Raw genomic sequence first — 22579 nt, 5'->3', positions numbered from 1 at the left:
GTGCAGCGAGACAGTTCGGGAGGTAACTTGAGAACAAGATCATTATCTGTGAATGTCGCAGGTTGTTGTCGACAAATTTTATCGCCCACAATATCAGTTGCTCTAGAATCGGTCGCTCGGAAGCGGTCGCCTCGCCTCGCCTTGCCGCCACTCGACTCGACTCGATCGATAAGCGTTTATTGTCTTGAAAGATATTAAGTCAGCTGAACAGCTTGCAAAGCACACGGACAAGGACCACTCGTTCCCGAGTCTGACAAGGTGAAAAGCTTCCCCAATTCACAACACCATCCACTGTCAAGCATTCGCACTTATCTTGATGCGCTTGTTGTATTGGACCGCTACTGTGCTATGACATTGTTGTGCTCGAGGAAAAAGAAGTGACTGATCTTATAGATAAAATATTAAATTTCATTTCTACATTACTTTTTTATTTAAATGAAGTACAAGTATTACCCTATTCTTAAACGCTTAAATTTTTCCAGTCTGTAATAATAAAATCAACTACACTGTCAACTATTCAATGAATTTCACATAATGGCTACTGATTAATGCTTATTGAACGAAATTCTAATTAATAAATTTAATCAATTACTGCGTATCCTTCCCATAGACAGTGTAACACAATAAAAAAAATATAATCGTGTAACTACGACTAGTAGCTATTTTTGAACGAGCGATAGCGAGTTCTCACCTTTGACTCACTGTTGGCCAAAGTCGTTATCCGTCTGTTTGTATATGTTTGTCACTGCAACCTTGTTCGTGGCGCTTGAGTCTGTACGCACTTTTACATGACTTAGTAATATTGCGTATTGTGAATCTCTAAAGCTGCACTCACACCAAAGCTATCAACAAAATATTAATAACTCAATCCTTATAGATTCTATTAGGTTGAACATAACTTATCATACACACATGATGAATATATGTGTTTGTCAAGTTCCATTCAATCTAATAGAATCTATTAGGATTAAGAGTTATTAACATTTTTTCAATAACTTTGGTGTAAACGAAGCTTTAGGTGTAATACCAGTCAAGTTCTCATTTGACCATCTCCTATTGCACAAAGCGAAGATTGAGTGTACCGTACGTTATTGGATTCTGGAGTGGATTTGAAAGCTTCTTTCTCATTCGATGGAACGAGAGATCTATGAAGTACTGTCGGAATATACAGAGGGAGGCAAAATAATCTGAGATCATTTTCCGTTATACATTTCGATTTTACTGAACTCAGCGGTTTTCAAATGAATAAAACAGCCCCTTCATTCATACAGTTCATTACATTGTTCAGTTCTTACTCCATTTGAAATGTCACTCTTGGATGGAAAAATAACCTCATTCTAGCTTTATGGAGTACTTTTTGTTCATAATTGATGCAATAAAAGCGTATTCTAAATACTAAAAAGTCATTATTTTATGTTTGCTTGGTAATATTATCATGCTCTATACTTGATACATTATCGTCTTTATAACTGTGTCTTATTCTATTATTGGTACCTAATAAACTATTAAGATCGCGTAAAATGGGCTTTTGCTATTATTTAGCAAACATATATTATTGAAATGAACCGGTAGATAGGTGTTGGTTTATTTACCATGTACCACTACGGAATCTCACTGTAACTTACAATACCATCTTCAATTATGCGCTATCCTGCAATCATATTTTTTATCATGGTAGAAGTACAGATGAATTTTTTCAGAACTCTCAAGTTCACCATATTCTACTGAACTAAAATATCTTGAAAATTCATTAGTTGATGGTTTGGGCATTTTGATGTGATGAATATTTCAAAATTGTTAAAAAAGAACATTATATTATATAGATTGCCTGGTGTACCGTAAAACCGGTCAACTTGGGACAGTAGTCTAACTTGGGACAGTTTAACCCCTTCCCTCCAATTCCAACTTACCAGCTGTCTGTGCAATTCATTCCGAGTTCTGGCATTGTGGATTTGTTGGGAACATATCATTGAAAATATTTAATAACGTTTTGAACATTTGATTATCAGCTTAGATACTTTTTTAACAGTCATAACAATCTACTATTTGTAACCTAGAAATTAATTGAGCCTTTAATAAACTTCTATTGTGAACACTCAATAAATTATTACACACGATTATTATATAAATTATTTTACAGTTAAAGTATTTTTATTATGAACTAGCCGTCAGGCTCACTTCGCTCGTCATATCCGTCTAGCCAGGGGGCTCCGCCCCCTGGACCTCCGACTGGATCGTCCAAGAATGAGATCAGCAGGCTCGCTTCGCTCGCCTGCATTTTTCATTTGAGAATTTTTATCATATGTTAGGACAATCCAGTCGGGGATCCAGACTAAACGTCTGGCTAAACGGATATGGCGAGCGAAGCGAGCCTGACGGCTAGTAATATAATATTCCCAGGATTGAAGTAGCAGTGCCCAATCAATTTTCCGCGATAAATGCATTTAAATCTTCAACTTGGTGCCAACCTAACAAAGTCAACTCAACTTAATGCCAACCTGACAAAATTATTAATTTAGTTGCCAGTTAACAACTGTTTCGAAGAGGTACTCTATCTAGATTATAGTTCTATAGTAACATACGGAAATTTCAATTATAATTAAGAGATTGGGAGAAGAAGAATATACATGCTAAAAGACGAACTTTAAACCCTTAAAAACAACCCTTAGAGTTAAAATATTGCCAAAAGATTTCTTAGTGCGCCTCTAAAGGGCCAACTGAACATACCTACCAAATTTGAACGTTTTTGGTCCGGTAGATTTTTAGTTCTGCGAGTGAGTGATTGAGTGAGTGAGTGAGTGAGTGAGTGAGTCAGTCAGTCAGTCAGTGGGCGAGTGCCATTTCGCTTTTATATATATAGATATGAAACATAGGTATTATTCAAAATCTAATGTCCCAAGGTAGCCTTCAACCACTCAATTGTCTAATTACAGGCAAATCATATTGGTTTCCCAAGTTACCCAACCTCTGTGGGTAACTTATTGGGACACCATATTTTCTTGTCAGAACAGGTTGGAATAATAATGAAATTGAATGTATATATTTGAAGTCTTATTAAAGACCTTCGGTAAGTTCTGAGCACAGGAGAAATAAACTATTCAAATAATGATGGAACTGAATTTCAAGTCAAAGTTGAAAACTGTCCCAAGTTAGCCAGTTTGACGGTATAGAATTCGTTGTAACACTAGTAATAAAAAAGATGACTGTCCAGTACCGCGTTATACACTTTTTTGAGTTTTATATAGGCCTACCGTATATTTCCCCTTTTTGAATATCATTAAATGTTGGAATCGTCCAGTTTTTATCATTCATAATCTTCCCGTGTAGACCATGAATACAGAACTACTACAGAACTTTAAAACTCACTAAACATAAATTCATCTTACCAAATAGTTTTGACACCCGCACAGTTAAGTTATGTGAATGATTGAATTTCAGTTTCTTTCTAATCAAGATTATTCGAGGTTGAGTGGTAGAGAGGACTCAAACGTCCTAACTCCACCTAATAATTTTTTCCCCATTTCATATAATGCTTATCAATGAAAAATATATTTGTATTATTATCATTGAACAACGTTTCAAAGGCTATTTTATACCTTTATTTGCAGTAATGCATACGAAATTGAACTACTGCTACTCGTATTTTACAAGGTTTTTGTAGTCTTTATAATTATTGTTGAGTTATAGATTCAGTTGATTGAATTGAAACGAACATAAAATTTACCAAAGACATTCTATTCCCTCTCCTAAATGGGGGAATAATAATGGAAAAGTAATATCACTAATTAGAGGCATCGTTGATACAGCTGTTGATAAAGCTTGTTCATATGAAAAGGGCTGTATAAAGATAGCGAGGAAGAGACTCGTGAAACCATCAAGTATCGGAAAATGTAGAAACTCACACATGCCGAGCATTTTCTTGTGGTTGGGAATGCAATGGATGTTTCTAAGCTGGCTTTAGAGCTGACTCGAGGGGAGTGGGTTATTCGTGATAAAAATCCTTTGGAAAGACTGTGGCAACTGGATTCTCAGTCCAACAACATCCGTCTTACTGTCGCATTTTCTTATTGATTTCCCTGGAAACTTTGAAAAAGAGGCTGATGTATCAGATTTCAATAACATGAGAGGTGAAGCTGAGAACTCCAGAATTCAAAGAGAATATATTTTTCAATTCAGTTCAGAAAAGCAAAAAGTGAACTTCTGTGTCCAACTCGGATTTCTTACATTATATTCACAATAAAAATATTTATATTTATATACAGGCCTATTTCGAATTCAAAATAATTTGTTTGTCATAGAAAACAATATTACAAATCATGAAAGAAAGGAAACTACCTACAGCAACATAATTAACATAATTAATAAGTCTCATCCTATCTTTATATTCGAATATTAACTAAAAAAATAAAAACTCATAATTATATTCATAAAATATATCGCCAGCAAAAATCAAAACATTGCCCGCTCGTAGTTATTGCAATCGAGTTGATTATAATATACGTTTGAAGAATCGTTACTGTATTATTCTTGTGGCTTGACTATAAAAAAAAACTGTGCAATCAAAAGATTCAATTCATCAAAAATTGGAAAACCATAATATTCAATCACGACTCCACGGCCTGAATATAAGATTTGAAAAATTACAAAGTAGATTGAATTTAAATACAAAAATCATCAAACATATTGATCGATTTTCCATACCGGTAGCTCATATTAATGTAAAAATGGTTGTTAGTTATATTATTAAATTCTATGATCAATTTTTAATAATATCAATGTGCTGATTGTCGGGCATTCAATTACTGTATTATGCTCTTTACGCCGGCCAGGCACGGCCCTAGGGACTTAGCCGCCCTGGGCGCCGCCCCATCTCGCAAGTATCCCGTCTAATTGTTAATCCCGGGTACTACCCCTTCCTTGAGCGATCGCCTAACTATTGTGTCTCCGCTGTGATGCGATAGCGCCATTCGCACCACAGTCACAGTAAACACTAAATAATTATGTACTAGGAGTCTCAAGTGTAAATTGCACATTTTGAAATTATTTTTGTTTTATGAACTATTTCATGTTTACGGTTGCAGATATATTTTTAATAAGCCGACTTAAAAATTTACCTGAAGTTAAACAAATATTTGACAAATATGAATATTGGGGAACAGTAACACAAAATAACTGATTAAACTATTTTTATGTTCGTAACGGATACGGTACACAACAATAAAACTGGCTGTGCAAAGACTAAAAATAAACTTTCTACTGGTGATATTTTTCAATTTTTTTCGATTTGTATATTATCAAGCTATCAAAATGATAAAGTTTTCTTGAAAAACACGTTTATTTCAGATATTTTTGGTAAATTGAATAACTTTCTCAAAAATTGATATTTTGAAAATGTTCTTGTTTTATTTAATGAACAATACCATGAAGAATATTATCCTCTAAATCTCATGGATTTATTTATCTCTTACCGAATTTGAAATGTTCTGTCCCAAAAATTTAAACTTTAGGCGGTCTTATCTCAAGAAGTAATGATCGAAAAAAAATGTTTTCCTAAGAAACTTTTTCACTTTGATAGCTTGATAATATACAAATCGAAAAACTTTGGAAAATATCACCAGTTACTGGTAAACCAGTCGTGTCACTTCAGGTACAATGAAGAAACGCTTCAATACTTGTGTGTCAAACTAAAGTAAGTGACTGCTGTCACTACAACAGGTATAATAGCACTGGACCTAGGATTACGCTAACTTCAGCAATGTAATTATTTCATTATTCTATGAATTTGAATTTAAACTAAGAAAATCTATTTTTAGCTTTTGCACAGCCTTTAGACGTAGACTGCAAGAGAGTATTAGGCCTACTTGACTTGCTAAGTAATTAAAACTACAATTTTTACAACACACGTCTGTTTAACGTATCTGTTTAATTAAGTAGAACTCGTCTGACATTTGCATGGGAAAATTCCTCCACCAATTCTTCAAGATCTGGGGACTGAACTATTTTATGTTCGCTAGACCACTCAGACGTTCCTGGGACATTGTTGATCTTAGAAAAGTCTTCATTAGCTCGAGTTGGGAAAAGCTTCTTATATAATTATACTATTCACATTTAATATTATGAATCTATTATTTATTTGTATTTTAAAATTTTCCGTTCCTTAAAATTTTCCGCCCCCAAAATCTGCCGCCCTGGGCGGCCGCCCGGTCCGCCCACCCCTGGGGCCGGCCGGCCCTGCTCTTTAGATCTGAATCTGGAATTATAGGCAACAGAATAATAGCATACTTTCTGCTGTACCTGCTTCAATCTCATAATTAGTTTTAATGGTCGATTGCCTTTTTCTACTAACGAAAAATGGAGGGGGGGAAATATAATATAAAAATTTTGTTGCCTCAAAAAAATTCAAATCCTTCATATTATTGATGGCTTACACCCATGGATGCCCCATCAACGAGACATGGAAATTAAAAATGGGGGTCGAGAATGAATTCTTTAATAAGCAATAAGTACAGTTACAATATAATAAGTAATCGTATAAGAGGATATCAGTATCAGGATAGAAATTAGAGTCAGTTTCATTCATATTTTATTCATGTATCAATATCTTACATTTATAAATTTCAAAAGGACTGTCCTTTTGAAAGTAATATGCTTTTCAAAACATCTATAATAATATTACAATTTGATATAATGTGAGATTTTGAAAAATTCAACAACTTTATTGATAATGGATTATTTCTGATTTTTATAATAGTAATATTGTATATTGTTTAACGTTTGACCTATCAACTATAGATACTGTACTTGAATGCAATGATTCAATCAATTCAAGATTATGCAATCCTATATTCTTCACATAATATAAATACACCAATCCTGGTTAAGAAAATATGGGAGTTAGTTGATTTCACAGCTAAGTATTGTCTTGAAGGAGGTTAGCGTTTGATTCTATCATAGAGGTCTAATTTTTGTTGAATGGAAGATTCTTATTAATTTTTGGTTCATTCTCGCTACGAGAATATTCTACCCGAACAATAAATTCTCAATTATTGTCATTTGTTATACTGAAGTGAGTTCTCTCTTCAATAATTCAGATCCAATCATCTATCTCGATTGTATTACACGATATGATAGAATATCTTTTAGAACTCCTGATGTTTTGACGTTTCAAATTTTCTGTTTTTCAATTTGATTGAAAATGTAGCTTGATTTTAAATTTTTAATCATAATCATCAATAGAATCAAGCATAAATTATGCTCAAATTGATGGTAAAGTTCAAAGATCGAATTTTGATTGTGATTATCAGTTGCATTAGCACTAGGGAAGTGACTCCTGTGACGAGACCAATCTTTTAATGTAAAATTATTGCAATTCCTCTTTTCAATATATTGTTCTTTAAAAATAAAGATTTTTCATAATACGGTAACTCTCAATTATAGGGAATTATATAGATGGCGTATATTGTATAATCCAGTTCTAGAAAAAGTCATAATGAGTGCTCATCAACGATCTGATTATTAGACTTGAAATCTCAAGATGTTTTACTTTGGAGATTATTAAGAAAGTGATCACTTCATAGCCTCCATGATCGCCTCTGGTCGAATACTTACCGTACTTCACTCACTGAACACTTTACATATTGTATTGTTTTGTTCAGTGCACTACCAACTAACAACTAATGAGAATCTACTGAAATGACTAGGAAAGATGATTGAGTGATTGAAAAAAAAAACGATTTGACTTGTTCAAATATGAGTTGCATTGAAATGTTGTTTGGATCCTCATCCTTGAGAATAACAACTTGATCATTCCTCACATAAAAATTATGATTCTTCAAATTAATCAAATACAAATTATAAATAAAAAAAATCACATGCCAATTTATGAGATTTTAGAATTCAATTCAAATTTAAATGCTCTCATTATCCTACCACATTCTCATTGATTGGTATTGGTATTTTACGGTATTGCTTCTATTTAGTGGATTTCCAATTAGGCCTACATTTATTTTCTCGAGCGTGTTTTACCGTTTTAAGCGATAAGCCTACATTTGTTTTCTATCATCGTATTTCAGTAGACAACTATAGAGCCATTAAATTACGGATATGCTTATTACATTTTGTAATCTGTTATTTAGTCGGATTTATATGATATGAATAAATGTCAATGCATGAAATTGAATAATATCTACAACAATATAATGTGAATTCCATTTTGAAATAAGAAATAGATTTAGACTATGACTGACAGCGTGTAATCAAATTCTGTGATGTTTTTTTAGAAATCTCTTTTCCTTCTCCTTATTGTGGAGGACATCGACACCTTCAACAAAAATATCACAGGATAATTGAAATGGACTTTTTGAATGTTTGCTCAAACTGTCGTTACGGTATTATCAGTGTTAGTATAATATATTTTCTTAAAAATAACATTAAAATGATGAGCTATAGAGTTCCGAGGAATATTATTCTCTTTTTTAAATTCGACTGGTGTTAACTAGTGTTAGTATTCATGGAATTTATATAATATTTTTAGTTGAAAGGTTTTTTATTAGCCCTTTCTAAGAAAAAGATAATATTTGACTAATCTGAATTTCCATTTTTGTTATGTCTTTCGACATTTTCAATAATATAGAGTGAATATTGATTCCACTCTAATCAATGATTATATAATTTATTTTGACGTCCTTGTGCAATGATATTGTTAAAATAATAATTATTAAATATTTTTATTTCATTAAATTTTATCGGTAATATTTTTTTCTATTGAGTCTCTATCGATTTTCTTGTTGAGTAGGCTATCTTTGCCTCAATTTTCGGGAATAAAGGGAACTCGTCTTTCGGATGGACACGACCGGGATCGTTCCCGGCTGCCTAATAACGCTCGTTAGGTCATGTCAGAGGCCCTGAAATTGATCACGTGTGACCTGAAAATTCTGAGCCAGCCATGTCACTCAATATTATTAGTATGTTGGAAATGTGATCCATTACCCAACTTGTTGAGTATAATAATCTAACCTATACTGGTATTATAATTATTATTTTCCAATGTTTTAGTACGTCTTATCATACTTAGTTTTCATCTTGAAAACTATATTATAATGTTGTTAATTATCGAATTCAATTTCTTGATCTGTATTTTTATATATTGAGTTTTGAATTTTATATTGTCAGTCATCGACATTATGACTTGATTGATTTGTACTTGTCAAGTCCTCTTCCCAGGAGTCACTTCACGAGAGGTTTGATGGCAACAATAGATGGCAATAAATAGATGTCAACAAAAGCGACTACACGATTTGTCGTGTAGGTTGTTGGCTGTTTGCGGTGTGGGAGTGGGACTAGTGTTTAGTGTTTGCGGGGTTGATGCATTTGCCTGAGAAGTATGTAGTCGAGTGCATTCAGCAGGAATAGTCGCTTGTCCTTGCGGTGACTGTCGTCGCTTAGTGGCCACGACGTCTGCCCGAGTTCTGGTTGTGCGAACGCCGCGACGATCCTATCTGCGGCAGTCTGCCCCCAGGTATCTTCCCCCCACCCCTCACCGCTGCAAAACACAAATCATACATATTCCATTCAATAAATTACTTATTCATTGTTCGAAATTAAAATAATGTTGATGAGAAAACAGGTGTTTTGAATGAGGTAATTCAGTTTATCTCTTAAAAATCGTTGATGTGGAAAATCTTTGAACTCAACATCTCCAGCTCTGGAATTTGCTATAATATTATATTTTCAAATATTGAGTTCATAGATTTTTTATACCAACGATTTTCAAGAGATGAACTGAATGTCTTCATGTATATTAAAAAGTAGATTTTTATCATGGACATGTATTATTTCAACCATATAATATAATGATTATTGGCTCGCTTGCACAAAAGCCTGTTGAATTCTAACCGTGACTAAATGTCCCGAGAACCAATCAGAAAAGCCATTTTTTTCAAAAAAAAATTCTCAGATTAGTTCTCTCATGTACCCTAATTTATGATAATAAAGGAAAGAATTTGCTTTTACATGTACGGGATAGGAAATTCACGAATGACGCATCATCACGTCTGAGCTACTGGACTGATTAACATGAAATTTTGCATTTTGATTCTCAATCTACCGAGGATGGTTATAAGCCTATTTTAATTTTTTCAAGATTCCAGTAGGTCAAGTTTTCAGTTTGTCAAGTTTTTAATTGGATCCTTGCACGGGTTACCTGCTAGTCATGAATAAAATCAACAGGATTTTGTGCAACCGGGACTTGAAAGCCTTTTAAATTTTAGCCGTGATTAAATGGCCCGAGAGCAGAGAAGCCTAATTTCCAAAAAATCCTTCTCTGATTGGTTCTCATGGCATTTAATCATGATTAAAATTCAACAGGCTTTTGTGCTACCGGGACTTTTATATGTTTAAAATGGAGGGTTGCATAGACGCTGACTTAAATTGATTATTTTGGGAGCATTCAAGTTGATTTAAGTGTTATGGAATACCCTACGGGAAACTGAGACAGCGGAAAATTTCAGTCCCTTGGAAAATTTCAAATACTGTTTCTCCACTTTAGCAAACCTGTAAACTCATAGAATTTCATTTTTTAAAATTATAAGTTATCACTACATTCCATAAAATTGTTTGAGTAAAATGGGAATTAGACGAAAGCTTTGGTGCCAAAAAGTGGCAGCTCTATATGTTGTTAGTTACTGCTTTACTCTTATAAATAAGTTGAAAATAACCCATTTTCCTTGTTTTATTATCGATTATGAATGTTCATACTATAAAATTATTCAGGCTAAAGGAAATAAAAACAATATATTATGTATTCTGTACGAGTCATAGTGTAGTTTACTCTTGATGGAAATAAGTTAAGGGGAGCACTTTCCTGTATCCTTTCACATGTTAACGTAGCTACCTTTTTCTTAAATACCATGAAGATATTATAGTTCTGATTGCACTTTCAGAAAGAACATCATTTTCTGTGTAAGTGAAAATGATAAAAACAATCCTGTCATTAATTTTTATTTCGTGGAAAACTCTCAAACAAAACATTACAAAAAGTTGAAAAATATATATAATAAATAGAAATGAAAAATTTGTTTCAAGATAATCTGTGATTTTTAGAATTTCCAATTGTGCAGAATAACATCTGGAACATAGCAAGAAAAGAATCAAACAGATATCTAGAATGGTTTCTGAGAAAAAGGTACCTAAATTTGAATAAATAATATGATTTTGAGAGAATCGCGTAAAACAAAAAAGTTAGTAATCACACACTTTTAGTACTGTCCTAGAGCCTAAGACGGGGTGTTTTCGTCTTTCTCTTCAAATTGATCTTTCAGTATCCTCTTCAACACATGTCTTTGTTGTCTGATCTTTATTTTTAGTTCTTTTGGTGCTTTTTTGTCCCTGATTGAAATGCCTTTTGTCCAACATCTTCATCACTCTTATACAATTTATCCCAACCCTAACACCAATTTCCCAAAATATCATGCACTTTGTTATGAGTCCATCATTGAAGTTTGTTACCACCTAGTATACACCAAATCTTAGAGTATTCAACCGAACAAATATTTGCTTGGAAATATTATAATTCCAAATCACATTATTTAGAAACTTATTCACATTTTGCATTCTACCCTGAACACAAATTAAAAATTTCAATATGAATAATTTAGCTGTTGGATTTAGGTTATGCAATGTATGAGTCATAGAAATGGGAATAAATGATGAGATATTCGAAGGAAATAGAAATATTTTTGTGTAGTTGAGAAGTTGATATTGTGGTACCAGGTATCAGTTTATCAGAGATTGACAATGGTGTAATAATCGAAACCGGTCTTTCTAATTATCAATAAATCAGTGGTTTTTTGACAATTTCTTAGACTTTTTCATTCAAATAGGAATATGTTACATTTTTTTATTCACAGTAAAATCTGAAATGAATGATCTGTAGAAATAACCACATATTCTTAAAAAAAAAATTAAAATATTTCTAGCCATCTAATCGACATGAAACCTATTCCATTATCAAGAGGAAGATTCAAACTAGTAGATAGAGCAATAAAATGAAATTTGATAATTTTTCAAATGTTTGAAAAGTGCTTCCCTTAAACTAGGGCTTTATGGAGAGGGGAGTGGGCTAAGCCCCCAAGAATAGTGTATAGCTATATACCATCCTTGCTAAGATTCTACTACCTACCACAACAATCAAGTAGGAGGACTGGCAAAGCTTTAGAACCCCTCCCCCTCACTCTTTGCCTATTTGCCTATGTAGGGTTGAGTTTTTCCACATCAACTATTTGAGAAATAAACTGGAATAAACTTGAAAATTTAGACTCTCATATCTTAAAAAATGGATTTAGGTTCACATGGATTCGGAAACCTGTGCGTGGTTTCAACCTCAAAAATACAAATTCACCTATGAAATGAAAGTAATACTAAAAATTATTTTCCATTTTACAAAATCAGAAACATGAACAAATCTAAATGAAATCAAATAATATCTATGTGAATTGTTCTGAACAACTTTGATGTTTTGAAACTAGTAAATTACCTCAACAAGTTTCAAAAAGAAGAGCAGGAGGGGAGCTCACTAAATACCGGTAAAGAGCTTTACTGGTATCTACATTGAGCGATCAGATAGTGTTCTTATATAAGGTCAACCTCAAAAGTACACTAGCACTACTGAAAATTACATTTCTTGCTCAATAACTGAGTCCAATACAAATTATTACTTTCATAATACAATGAGAATACTGTAGTGAATCTTATAATACCCATTTTAAAATTATAAGTCCAACACTATGAAAAAAGCTATGAAAGAACCTGGAAGTCTGCAGGATAGCATAATACAAAGAAGCTTTATAAAAATTCCCTAGAAGTTTAAGTAGTCTAGACTTGAAAGGTTGCTTTGTTAAAGGATCACATATTTATCCAAGTAGTATATTAAACTATAACCTTGATGTCTAAGCATTATTTCAACCCCTAGTGCGTAAGTGCGTCCACAATAGTCACTAGACTTATCGATTCAGTACTGTCCTACGGTGCGAGAATGACAATGTCATTGGTGAATTCATCTATTCATTACTTCGAATTTTCCGTTTACCAGAATTGCCTCTTGGAAAACCAATCATTAGAAGAAAATGTTGAGTATATTTTTGAGATGTCATTATCAGGAGACATTTTTCTTCTGATATTGTGGACTTCATGTGTTAATCGTGGCATATTAAATCTGTGCTGTAGGCCTATTAATTATTGAGCTATTGAAATTCTGATAGAGAGGAAAATCGTTGAAATGAATATGAAGAGACAAGTTCATTAGTTAAGGTAACTTATCTTTTATTATTCCATTAATAAGACTATTTCTTGTAATAAATATTGTAAGTTCTCGTGGTATCAAATTAGTTCCGTTTCAATGAATATTATATTATTTGAACTAATATTTTATTGGCTTTTATCGATGTGATTCGTTGAACAGCCTACTTTTCCACACACGAGTCGTTGTGGAGTCTCTCTCTCTATTCCCACCTTCATAGCAACTTCTCACGGGTAAGTATACAGATCGAAGGCGAAGCTTTAGTAACTTTCCTAGTATCCACTGTACAGCTCTGTAAGTGCCTCATAACTATGGTTCATGGTTTATATCAGTTGTATAGCTATTTGGAAAATTCAGTACAAAGTTGAAAGTGGAATCTATTATTATTACTTCGAAGTTAGTGGTTTCTTCATCTTTGATATTTATGTGTAGCAATCAATGGAGACAACAATAATTTTATGTGCGAGCTTCGAAGTTGGTACAAGTAGTTGTCACTTATACCTTTGAGTTGGAGGATGAATAAATTTAGTATCCTACAAAAATATTAGCCAGACTTGACAGTTTTGAAATATGATAGTTTTATACTGAAACCTATGAAAAACCTATTCCAGTCTACCTCAAACAACTCACGCAGAACAAAAGAATACAATAATTATTTGATATAGAGCTTTCGCTCCAGTAGCTACATAACCTCATACCTCGTCCTCCAATTCGATGAATAATTTATTATCTTCAAAATGAACAAAATCAATCAAAATCCAATCAACATAACAAAGGCGTATCTCTGCATTGCAGATGACAACGTGGAAATGACAACACATCATTGTTACCGTAATCAAACTGATGGAACCTTTCGTATGTGGTGGCACGGTACTGTTATGATGTTGCTATGATAGTTATTGCTAAGTAAATTATAAACATCAAACCTGTAAGACCTACGATCTGAGAATTGAGCATCTGCAGTGAATTGCTTGGAGTACATTGAATTTTCTACCAGCATAACAGGATGAGAATTGACAGCTGTTATCAGATGACAATGGTGTTCATGACAATGTAAGATAATGTTCCAAGGAGAAGGAATTGAAGGAGGAAAGTAGAAAATGGACAGGAGACTGCACAAAGGATGGGAAGGATCTATCTGGGAAGGTTTTTGAGAGGAATTCTTGGCAGAATATTGGCCAAAGAATTTATTTATTCAGCGTATGACAGATACACAACACATATAAAGCTCATAAGTCTCAAATGTCTACATATACACTACCTATATTTTTTCAATTTCTTCAAGATGTTGTGTAGTTTTTGGTCAGGAGAACATAAGTTTGTCTGACCGCCATTATATGCTAGTCCATTTAGCGTAACCTACTGTGCACCATGAGATGAGATTATGAGATGATACTACACAATGGCCAAAGAATGAGATAAGATGTGTGACGAGTGAAGGTCACACTAGCCAGTGGCTTGTAAAGGCTAGTGAAATTCACTTTACAGTCAGAATTTAGTAGAAATCACTTCAGTGCTTTCCATTCGACTAATCCTGACCGATAAAAGTTTAGTTGTCCAGTTTGTGCTCAGAAACTACTTGAATGTTTTTAGTAACAGCGACTGGACTAAAGTTGACTTAGTTTTCAGGAGTTGAACTGTTATAGAATCAAGGCTAGTTAGACTGTCAGTATTCCTTACAAATAACATCAAAGCTTGTCATTAAGATAATGCTGACAGTTTGGAGAGTTGCTGATGAGTTTTTGCTCAGGCTGTGAGTGGAACTCCTCGAGTTTGTAGGCTGTAGTAGTTTGTAGGCTGGACTGATGAAGTAGATTATGTAGATTAGGTTGTGTCAAGAGTTCAATTTGAGTGGAATGTGGAAGCATAGAGAAACGAAAACTATATTTTAGTTTATACTTGAACGGATATTTCGTTTATAGATGAACGTATATTTCTTTCATCTCTGGTGGAAGGAAGGGCTGCTTCATAGTCCCATATGAATGCACCAAAAAATATTTTTAATGGAAAACTATTGATAATTTGTGAATGGGAAGTTGTGATTGTTGGGAGTGAAGTCTAACCTCGATCTCTTGCAGGGCGATCTTGCGTGGCGTCCGTAGCGGTTGAAGGAGCGGGCACTGCGGAAGGAAGGGAGCCAGCCGAGCCGGGCCAGGGCTCCGATGTGCCGCTTCGACGTACCCTTGCTCGAGTAGTAGCCAGACGGTAGCCACCCGTTTCTGGCCAGGGCACCTGCAACGCTCAATCTCATACTACCAGAGCGTCTAGACAACTGGCCAGCCCTAACTATGCGTGCGGTTGGCGACTATCGAGGCTCAATATACTAGAGTCTCAATCACCTATCGAGTCTTGATTACCTATATCAGTATAGGTGTAAGGAGTATAATATCACCTCCTGTCATACGTCCTAACATAGCACTAAGCGGTTGAGGACTATCAAGTCCTAACTATCTATACTGGTGAAGTGGAGAGTATATCATTACCTCCTATTATATTCAAAATGCTTATGTCAATCTAAAGGTTATAACATATCTTAGGTTGAGAGTTGAGAGGAAGAGAGAACTCTAACGTTGAGGGATACCGGTATTTTGATTTCATTTGTATTTTTCAATCAAGAACCGTAGGAGATTCTGCCCCTGATTCTGTTCTTGGAGTTTCTAATCAGTTATTTCAAGGTTTCTGAGAAAAATGGAATCCTATATACAAATCTAATTCCATACCTTCTAAAGGTAGGTATCAAATAACTTTCTGGGGCCGTTTAACTATTATTCAACCCGTGAGAGTCACTGATTATGTCCTTGGAACTGGCCTTGAAAATTAAAAAAAAAAAATTCGAAAGAAAATTTATATTGATTAAGGTATTTTGAAATTTGAAACAGTAAATTTTGAACTCCAAATCTCCAGTAATTAATGAACTACATACTTGAGCTAGTATCTTTTGGATGTAGTGTCTTAAGCTTCTAGAGTAGTTCAAGGAAAAATATCTTCATAATTTTTTGAAACTGTAACTCCATGAACTACATGACGTTGTGAATTTCTGAGTAAATGACCAAATAAGAGAATACAGATATCAATCGATTAGTTTGATTATACATTTTCCTACAGTTACCTTAAAAAGTGATCATTCCTGCACTGATTACAGAACGCAAAGAATCACTTTTCCGCACTAGTGCGCAAAGCATTACTTTGCATACTCCAGATTTGCAACATGTCAACACAATAAATATTCTCCATTGTCCATGTTATTTTTAAAAAAATTCAGTTTACTTTGAGCATTTTTCGGTAATTTGAGTCATAAGTCTAAATCTCTGAATCCTGTTTTTAGTACTTTTGAGCTGAATGAAACGAACTTAGGTATGATTTTTTTCCGCTAGGTCACGCGCTTGTTCAGCCATCTTGCAGCCATCCCAATCAGCTGTTGACATTGTTGGCGTGTATTTTGAATGCGAATTTGTTCTATCTGTATTTTTTCTGATTTTCAAATAAATAAAAATGAGAACTCATTAAATTATACATTTTAAGTATTATTAATTATTCATTATTTCAAATAATAGGCCTATTTTTTTCATTCATAAATTGATTAGTTGAAAAATTATTTCGAAATTAAGATTTACTCAAAATTATTCAATTTTTCAAATTAATTGGATCAATTTAATTTTTAATTTGAATAAATTATCGATTATTAATTTTCAATTGGATTATCAAGTTTAAAATAAATATTAAAGTTGTTATTAATAACAACATTATAGAGGCAAACAATTGATGGATTCCAGCCATCATTTTACCCATAATCAACCACTTCTCATATTCAATCGTAACTGTAGGAAAAATTTAATGTGAAATACGTGCGCAAAGTTCCTCTGCTGCACTCAAGAAACCATTCTGCCCTCGCCTACAGCTCATGCGTAACGTTTCTTTTGGTGCAGCAAACTGCCAATTTGCGCACTAGTTGCACAAATAACTATTCAACATCTTTTGTTACTTTATTGTACTAATTTACTGATGAATTATGACTATTGCTGATTGAGTGGATACATTTTTCTCAATAAAATAATTGCGTTATGGTCCAGCTATTGGTTACGCTGTCTATTGTTTTGTTATGGTCTTTAATAATGTAATAATTGAACCCTCGAGAATCTATAAATAAGAGTGATTATTACTGAAGAGTAGAAAGCTCTTGATTGGAAATCGATGTTAATGGATTTAGCTTCTTTGTCCACTCTAGTATAGAGAATTGTACCATAGAGTGAAGCTACCGTTTAAGGGACCTATTTATTTGTCTTTGATAGTATATTGTACATCTCTTCTAATCAGCTATTTCAAGTTTTTTTGAGAAAGATTGAATCTTACATACAAATTTAATTTTACACCTTCTAGAGGTAGGTATCGAATTGATTTCTGGGAATGTAGCCTATTCTGATTTTTGTATACTATTCTTATTATTTGTCATTAGTTTCTGAATTATCATAGCCTGAGATTGTTGAGATGCGATCAGTAAAATAATATCGATAATCTTTCAATAGTCAGTAATCTAGACGCTCATAAGAACAGACAATTTTGCAATCAGTTTTTGAAACCCCTATTGACGAGAATGACATTCCTTCAGTTGATGGAAGCCTGGTATCCTGTGGAACATCATAATGAAGATCAATCAGTTAACTTCCAGAAAAATCAACTTCAGAAGCATGAAACAAACATCTATTGTGAAATAAGATAGGAGATCAACAAGCTACTCTACTAACATCAAGAAAGGCAAGAATCTGATACACAGCACTCATGACTTACAACAAATGCATTAATCGTAACATTGAAGATAAGTCAAGAAGAAACATGCTTCACAGAAAACTACACATACAATTCAACGAACAACAAATAGAAGAGAGTTGAGATTCACATAGACAGCCAACATTTAATGTCAGTGATAATGAAATGGAAGCTTCCAGTAACACAATTCATCTCCGAAGAGAAGCACATGAACATAGAGCTCTCAAGTGCTCATGGTGATGATGATCATGATCATGATGACAAGAGACACAGATTGAAGAGAGATGATCAACAAAGCTTCTAATCATATAGATTCTACAAGATTTCGACACAAACACTAAATATAGATGAAAATACAACCTTTTTGGACTCCAAGCTCAAGAAACCATTGCAGAGAAATTAGAGACGACTAAGTTTTCAAACATCATCCGACTTCTGCAATCATCTAGGTTTCAATTAACATTTAACATCAAGCAACAAAAATTACACATTTATCACACTCGAGACCTTGAAAAAACACGTCATTCCCATCACAACAATAAATTTCGCTCCACATGTGCCTTTACATGCTGCAGAGTTTTAAAATCTGCTGTCATCTTATCACGCTGCACAGATTTCCGGCACATTCACGAAAACTAACATTGTAACTATTGATAAACTTCTCAATAAGTTCAATACTCCTTAATACCGAAAAATAAAATATTTATAATTAAAGTTATTCATGAGTGAATAAGTGTTTGAAGAAGAACTACTTGCTACGAACTATTTTATTAAAATAATTTATAATTTTATTAAAGATTGTTATTCCTATCCATTCTTTAATGATTATTCAATAAAATGTAATTTATCTAAATAATCTGCATAAACTGAATTATTGGAGATCAGTTGAATAATTTTTTTCGTATGATTATTGGCATTGTTTTTTCTTTAATTTTTGAGCATATCATTTTCTGTGCCAATTCACATCTGGGAAGGGAAGATTTGGGACAAATCTTCACATTTGGGACAATTGATTACTGTGGGTTGAGAGAGCTCCAGTGCATTCCTCTTGGTAACTTCAATGATATTGATCTGGTTTAATACTCCTCCAATTGTATTTTCTTGGGCCCTGCTGAATGATAAAACTGAAGCTAATTGAATACTTTTGTAGCTCTAAATTGAATATTTTAATAAACAGCAGACTACTGATATTATTACTTCGCTCTATTCAAATTCTTCATTCAGTACGAATTCGTATTGTATCTTCCAGTGGTTAACACGTTGAGTGCGGCTAATTCATATCAATATCCCTCAATTTCGATAGTTTTTGAAACTCAGAATACGAGTTAGTCTGTCCTAGCACTCATCTGTGATCGCTTTCTACTGAACATCATTGAGTTAGTGTTCCAAGTGTTATCGAGATAATTTGTTTTGATTTTATGTTTTCACTGTTTGTTTCTAGCTTCGGTGTGAGAGAATAAAATTTTCAATTTATTTTCGGGGTGTGTCGTAGGTGATAGATTTTTTGATGGATTACTATAGAAGCGTATTATTATGGACCTCTGATAAGTTAACAAGGATTGATCTGCAGTTGAATTCAAAATACAGAGAATAAACATCATCTTACCAAAGTAGCGTTTGTTCCTTGCTGAAGGTCCATCACCTGTAGCCTTTGATACAATATCTTCATAGTCGCTGTTGACAGTGTTCTGCAGGACTGGCATGGTGTACTCATCGGATGACAGCGATGATGCAACGTCGCGCTTGCTCCTATTGGATCCAGTATCTACTTTCTTGTCCGCCTGACTGTTCAGTTGTTCTTGAGCTTGCTCTTTCAAGTCCACTGACTTCTTCTTACGCATGGCAAAGCTCTTATGAGCAGCGAGTGACCCGATGTGACGCTTGTTCAATTCCTCAGCCTGCTCTGCTTCCTCTTCGTCTTCATTGTGTTCGTTGTCATCCTGATCGACCTGCTCGGCTGAAGAGTCGATGCCAACAGGCAGTCTGCCCTGTCGCAGCAGTGCGGCTACATACCTTTTTGCCAATACTTCATCAGTACTGTCAGCTTCGGGTCCTCTTCTCAGTGACTGAGCTGTTGTATATTCAGGCCGCCTGTAGCCCCATGCCCATCCTGTTCCATGGTTTCTCTTAAACTCAGGGTCTCGGCTCAGATATGGTGGACGTCCATTACTTGCCAAGAATGCTCCTACATATCGTTTTCCTTCTACCAGAGGGGACATACGATTCCTTGCCAACGATTGCACATTCCTCTTATTCTCATAGTCTGCACCACCCCAGTCCTCATATGCATCCTTCTTCTCGTTCCGATACGAGAGACCGGACAGTCCTCCACTTCGTGCAAAAGAGGCGAGATTGCGTTTGTCAATTGTTCTGTAAGGAGCGTCGTCCTCCTCGTTTGCCAACTCATCCAAAAAGTTGTCCAGATCATAATCTTCATCACGATTACGCTTCAGCTGATCGAGCCTGCTTCTCATGAGAGATGCAATACCTCCACGCTTACCCGACCAGGGAAAGTCTCCATTCTTAGCCAAGTTGGCGATGCCTCGCTTTCCTTCTCCAGCGAATGGCATGCTGCCACTGCGAGCTAGCGATGCCAGAGATCTCTTCTCTTCGTCCAGTGCCTCCTCCTCGTCACGCTCTTCCTGCAACAATTCCTCCCGAAGAATTTCACGCCTCAGCCGCCTCAACTCTTCGGCAGTCAGCAGCTGTTCAATCAAATTCTCGATGTCATCCCGTTTGGCTTCTCTGAACCTGGACTTCAGGTCACCGGCCTTGGCCAGAGCGCCCACGTATCGTTTTTGTTGATCGTTGTCATCGCTGCTCTCGTCATCATAGCTCTGCAGCTTCTTGTTCCATGCCGGTCGCGTAAACGACGACAGCTCTCCACTTTTGGCCAGTGATGCAACATACCTCTTCACTGGCACTGCACGTTTCTCCAATGCAGCATCGGCATCTCCTCTAACCTGGAACAAAATCAAGCACCATGAAAATTCTAATCACATACTCCTGATTCCTTCACAATAATTTAAAAGTGAGCACAACCATTTCCAATCACAGTGTGAAATGAAACCAGATACTTGCATTTCAAGGTGAAGAAAATTATCAGATTCATGAGTGATGAATAATTTATAACACATCCTAATTGTATTAGCATGGATACCCTGACAACTATTCATTGGAAGAAATAATTTTCAAAAGCCACAAACGGACTGCTAGATTTAGAGAGAATAAGAGAGAGCTCCGAAGAGGAGAAATCCTTTCGGGAAAATCATTCACATAAAAATTCTACACTAAAGTATTGTGTATCTACGTCCAATAAGTGAAAATGCTGTTGGCAGTCCATGTTTGCGAAACTATACTACCTTTGATCTTTCATTGATTAGTTGGAGATAAATTACTTTTAAGCGACGAGTCGAAGAGAATTACCATATAATAGATAGTTGAAAGCTGATTCCAGTGAACTCTCACCAACAAAAAAAGAAGATTTTAGTAAATTCTTACTAACAGAAAAAGAAGATTGTAATGATACTATTTTGAATTTATTTTTTTTTGAATTTTTGTGGTCGATTATAATTTTCTTGAAAAAACATGACAGTTGGAGGTAATTGAAATGGGCAGTTATTAGTGAATTCCGTTCATCAGTCGTACCTAAAACGCTCAGTTGGCTAAAGTATAGCTTGAAATTTATACTCTCAATGAGCATTATTCAAGGTCCACTCATGTAGGGATCACTATTCCAAAGTTTATTGAATTGAATAATCATACAAAGTATTATTCATAAACGAGTATCAAACTGAGAAATAAAATAGAAGATGGAAGAAAATCGATGTGGAGCAGCTTCAAAATAGTGAGGAGATCCAATTTATCATGTAGAGTTTCTATACTATACTATGCACATTATACATATTATGTCAAGTACGATAGTGCTCTTCAGTCTGTTGAATTCCCACTGATCCTCATAATCAAGAACTCAAGGTCAGGCATTCATCTAGATCAAAGCAGGTTGAAAGTCTAAACCGTTAATAACAGTATGAGAGTACGCCCTGAGCTCGAAATTATTGCGCCATTGTTCCTTCCCTCAAACAATGACAAATACTGAAAGAGATGTGACATCTTAGCTGCGAAGAACAGCAGTTGCTCACCTAACACACGAACAGAGGAGAAGCTTCAAAATCTTCAATGATAATTCCAACTATCCTATCAATTTTTTAAAGTTTAGAAAAACAAACTGCATATTCACTCAATTCTTGTATAGGCTACAACCACCAAGCTTACAACAATAATTTGAAACTCAATATTGACTCTATTGAGTCAATAGTAGGATCGATTAGTGCAGGTTCAATTGGAACAATTCAATTGGCTGGAATTGAACATCAAAAGCCACCAAAAATATATTTTATATTGTAGACACAACATAAGCATTGTTTTCTCCAGCTATAGCCCAATTGCAACATACCTATCAGTTCTTATGTACCTATAAGTTTAATGAGGGATTTAGTTGAAGTAGATAATTATCTAACC

At 34.6% G+C, this 22579-nt stretch overlaps 1 protein-coding gene across 2 annotated transcripts in view; it reads right to left on the bottom strand.

The window, feature by feature from the left end:
* Nucleotides 1-7380: 7380 nt before the first annotated feature.
* The window catches only part of LOC111058001 (neuropeptide-like 1), a 57157-nt gene continuing 41958 nt past the window's right edge, over nt 7381-22579 (bottom strand). The window contains exons 2-4 of one of the 2 annotated variants that reach the window (XM_039424616.1): nt 19665-21021; nt 15358-15526; nt 7381-9541 (exon numbers count right to left, since the gene is read on the bottom strand). In XM_039424616.1, the coding sequence (XP_039280550.1) occupies nt 9346-9541; nt 15358-15526; nt 19665-21021 (1722 nt within the window). In that variant the 3' untranslated portion in view covers nt 7381-9345. The remainder of the gene's footprint in view (nt 9542-15357; nt 15527-19664; nt 21022-22579) is intronic. The other variant, XM_039424622.1, reaches the window with a different exon arrangement.

The sequence above is a fragment of the Nilaparvata lugens genome, chromosome 1 (genome assembly GCF_014356525.2).
Source record: "Nilaparvata lugens isolate BPH chromosome 1, ASM1435652v1, whole genome shotgun sequence".
In the NCBI taxonomy this organism is placed as follows: Eukaryota; Metazoa; Arthropoda; class Insecta; order Hemiptera; family Delphacidae; genus Nilaparvata; species Nilaparvata lugens.
The sequence above is the reverse complement of the archived record's forward strand: the minus strand, read 5'-3'. Positions and strand labels throughout refer to the sequence as shown.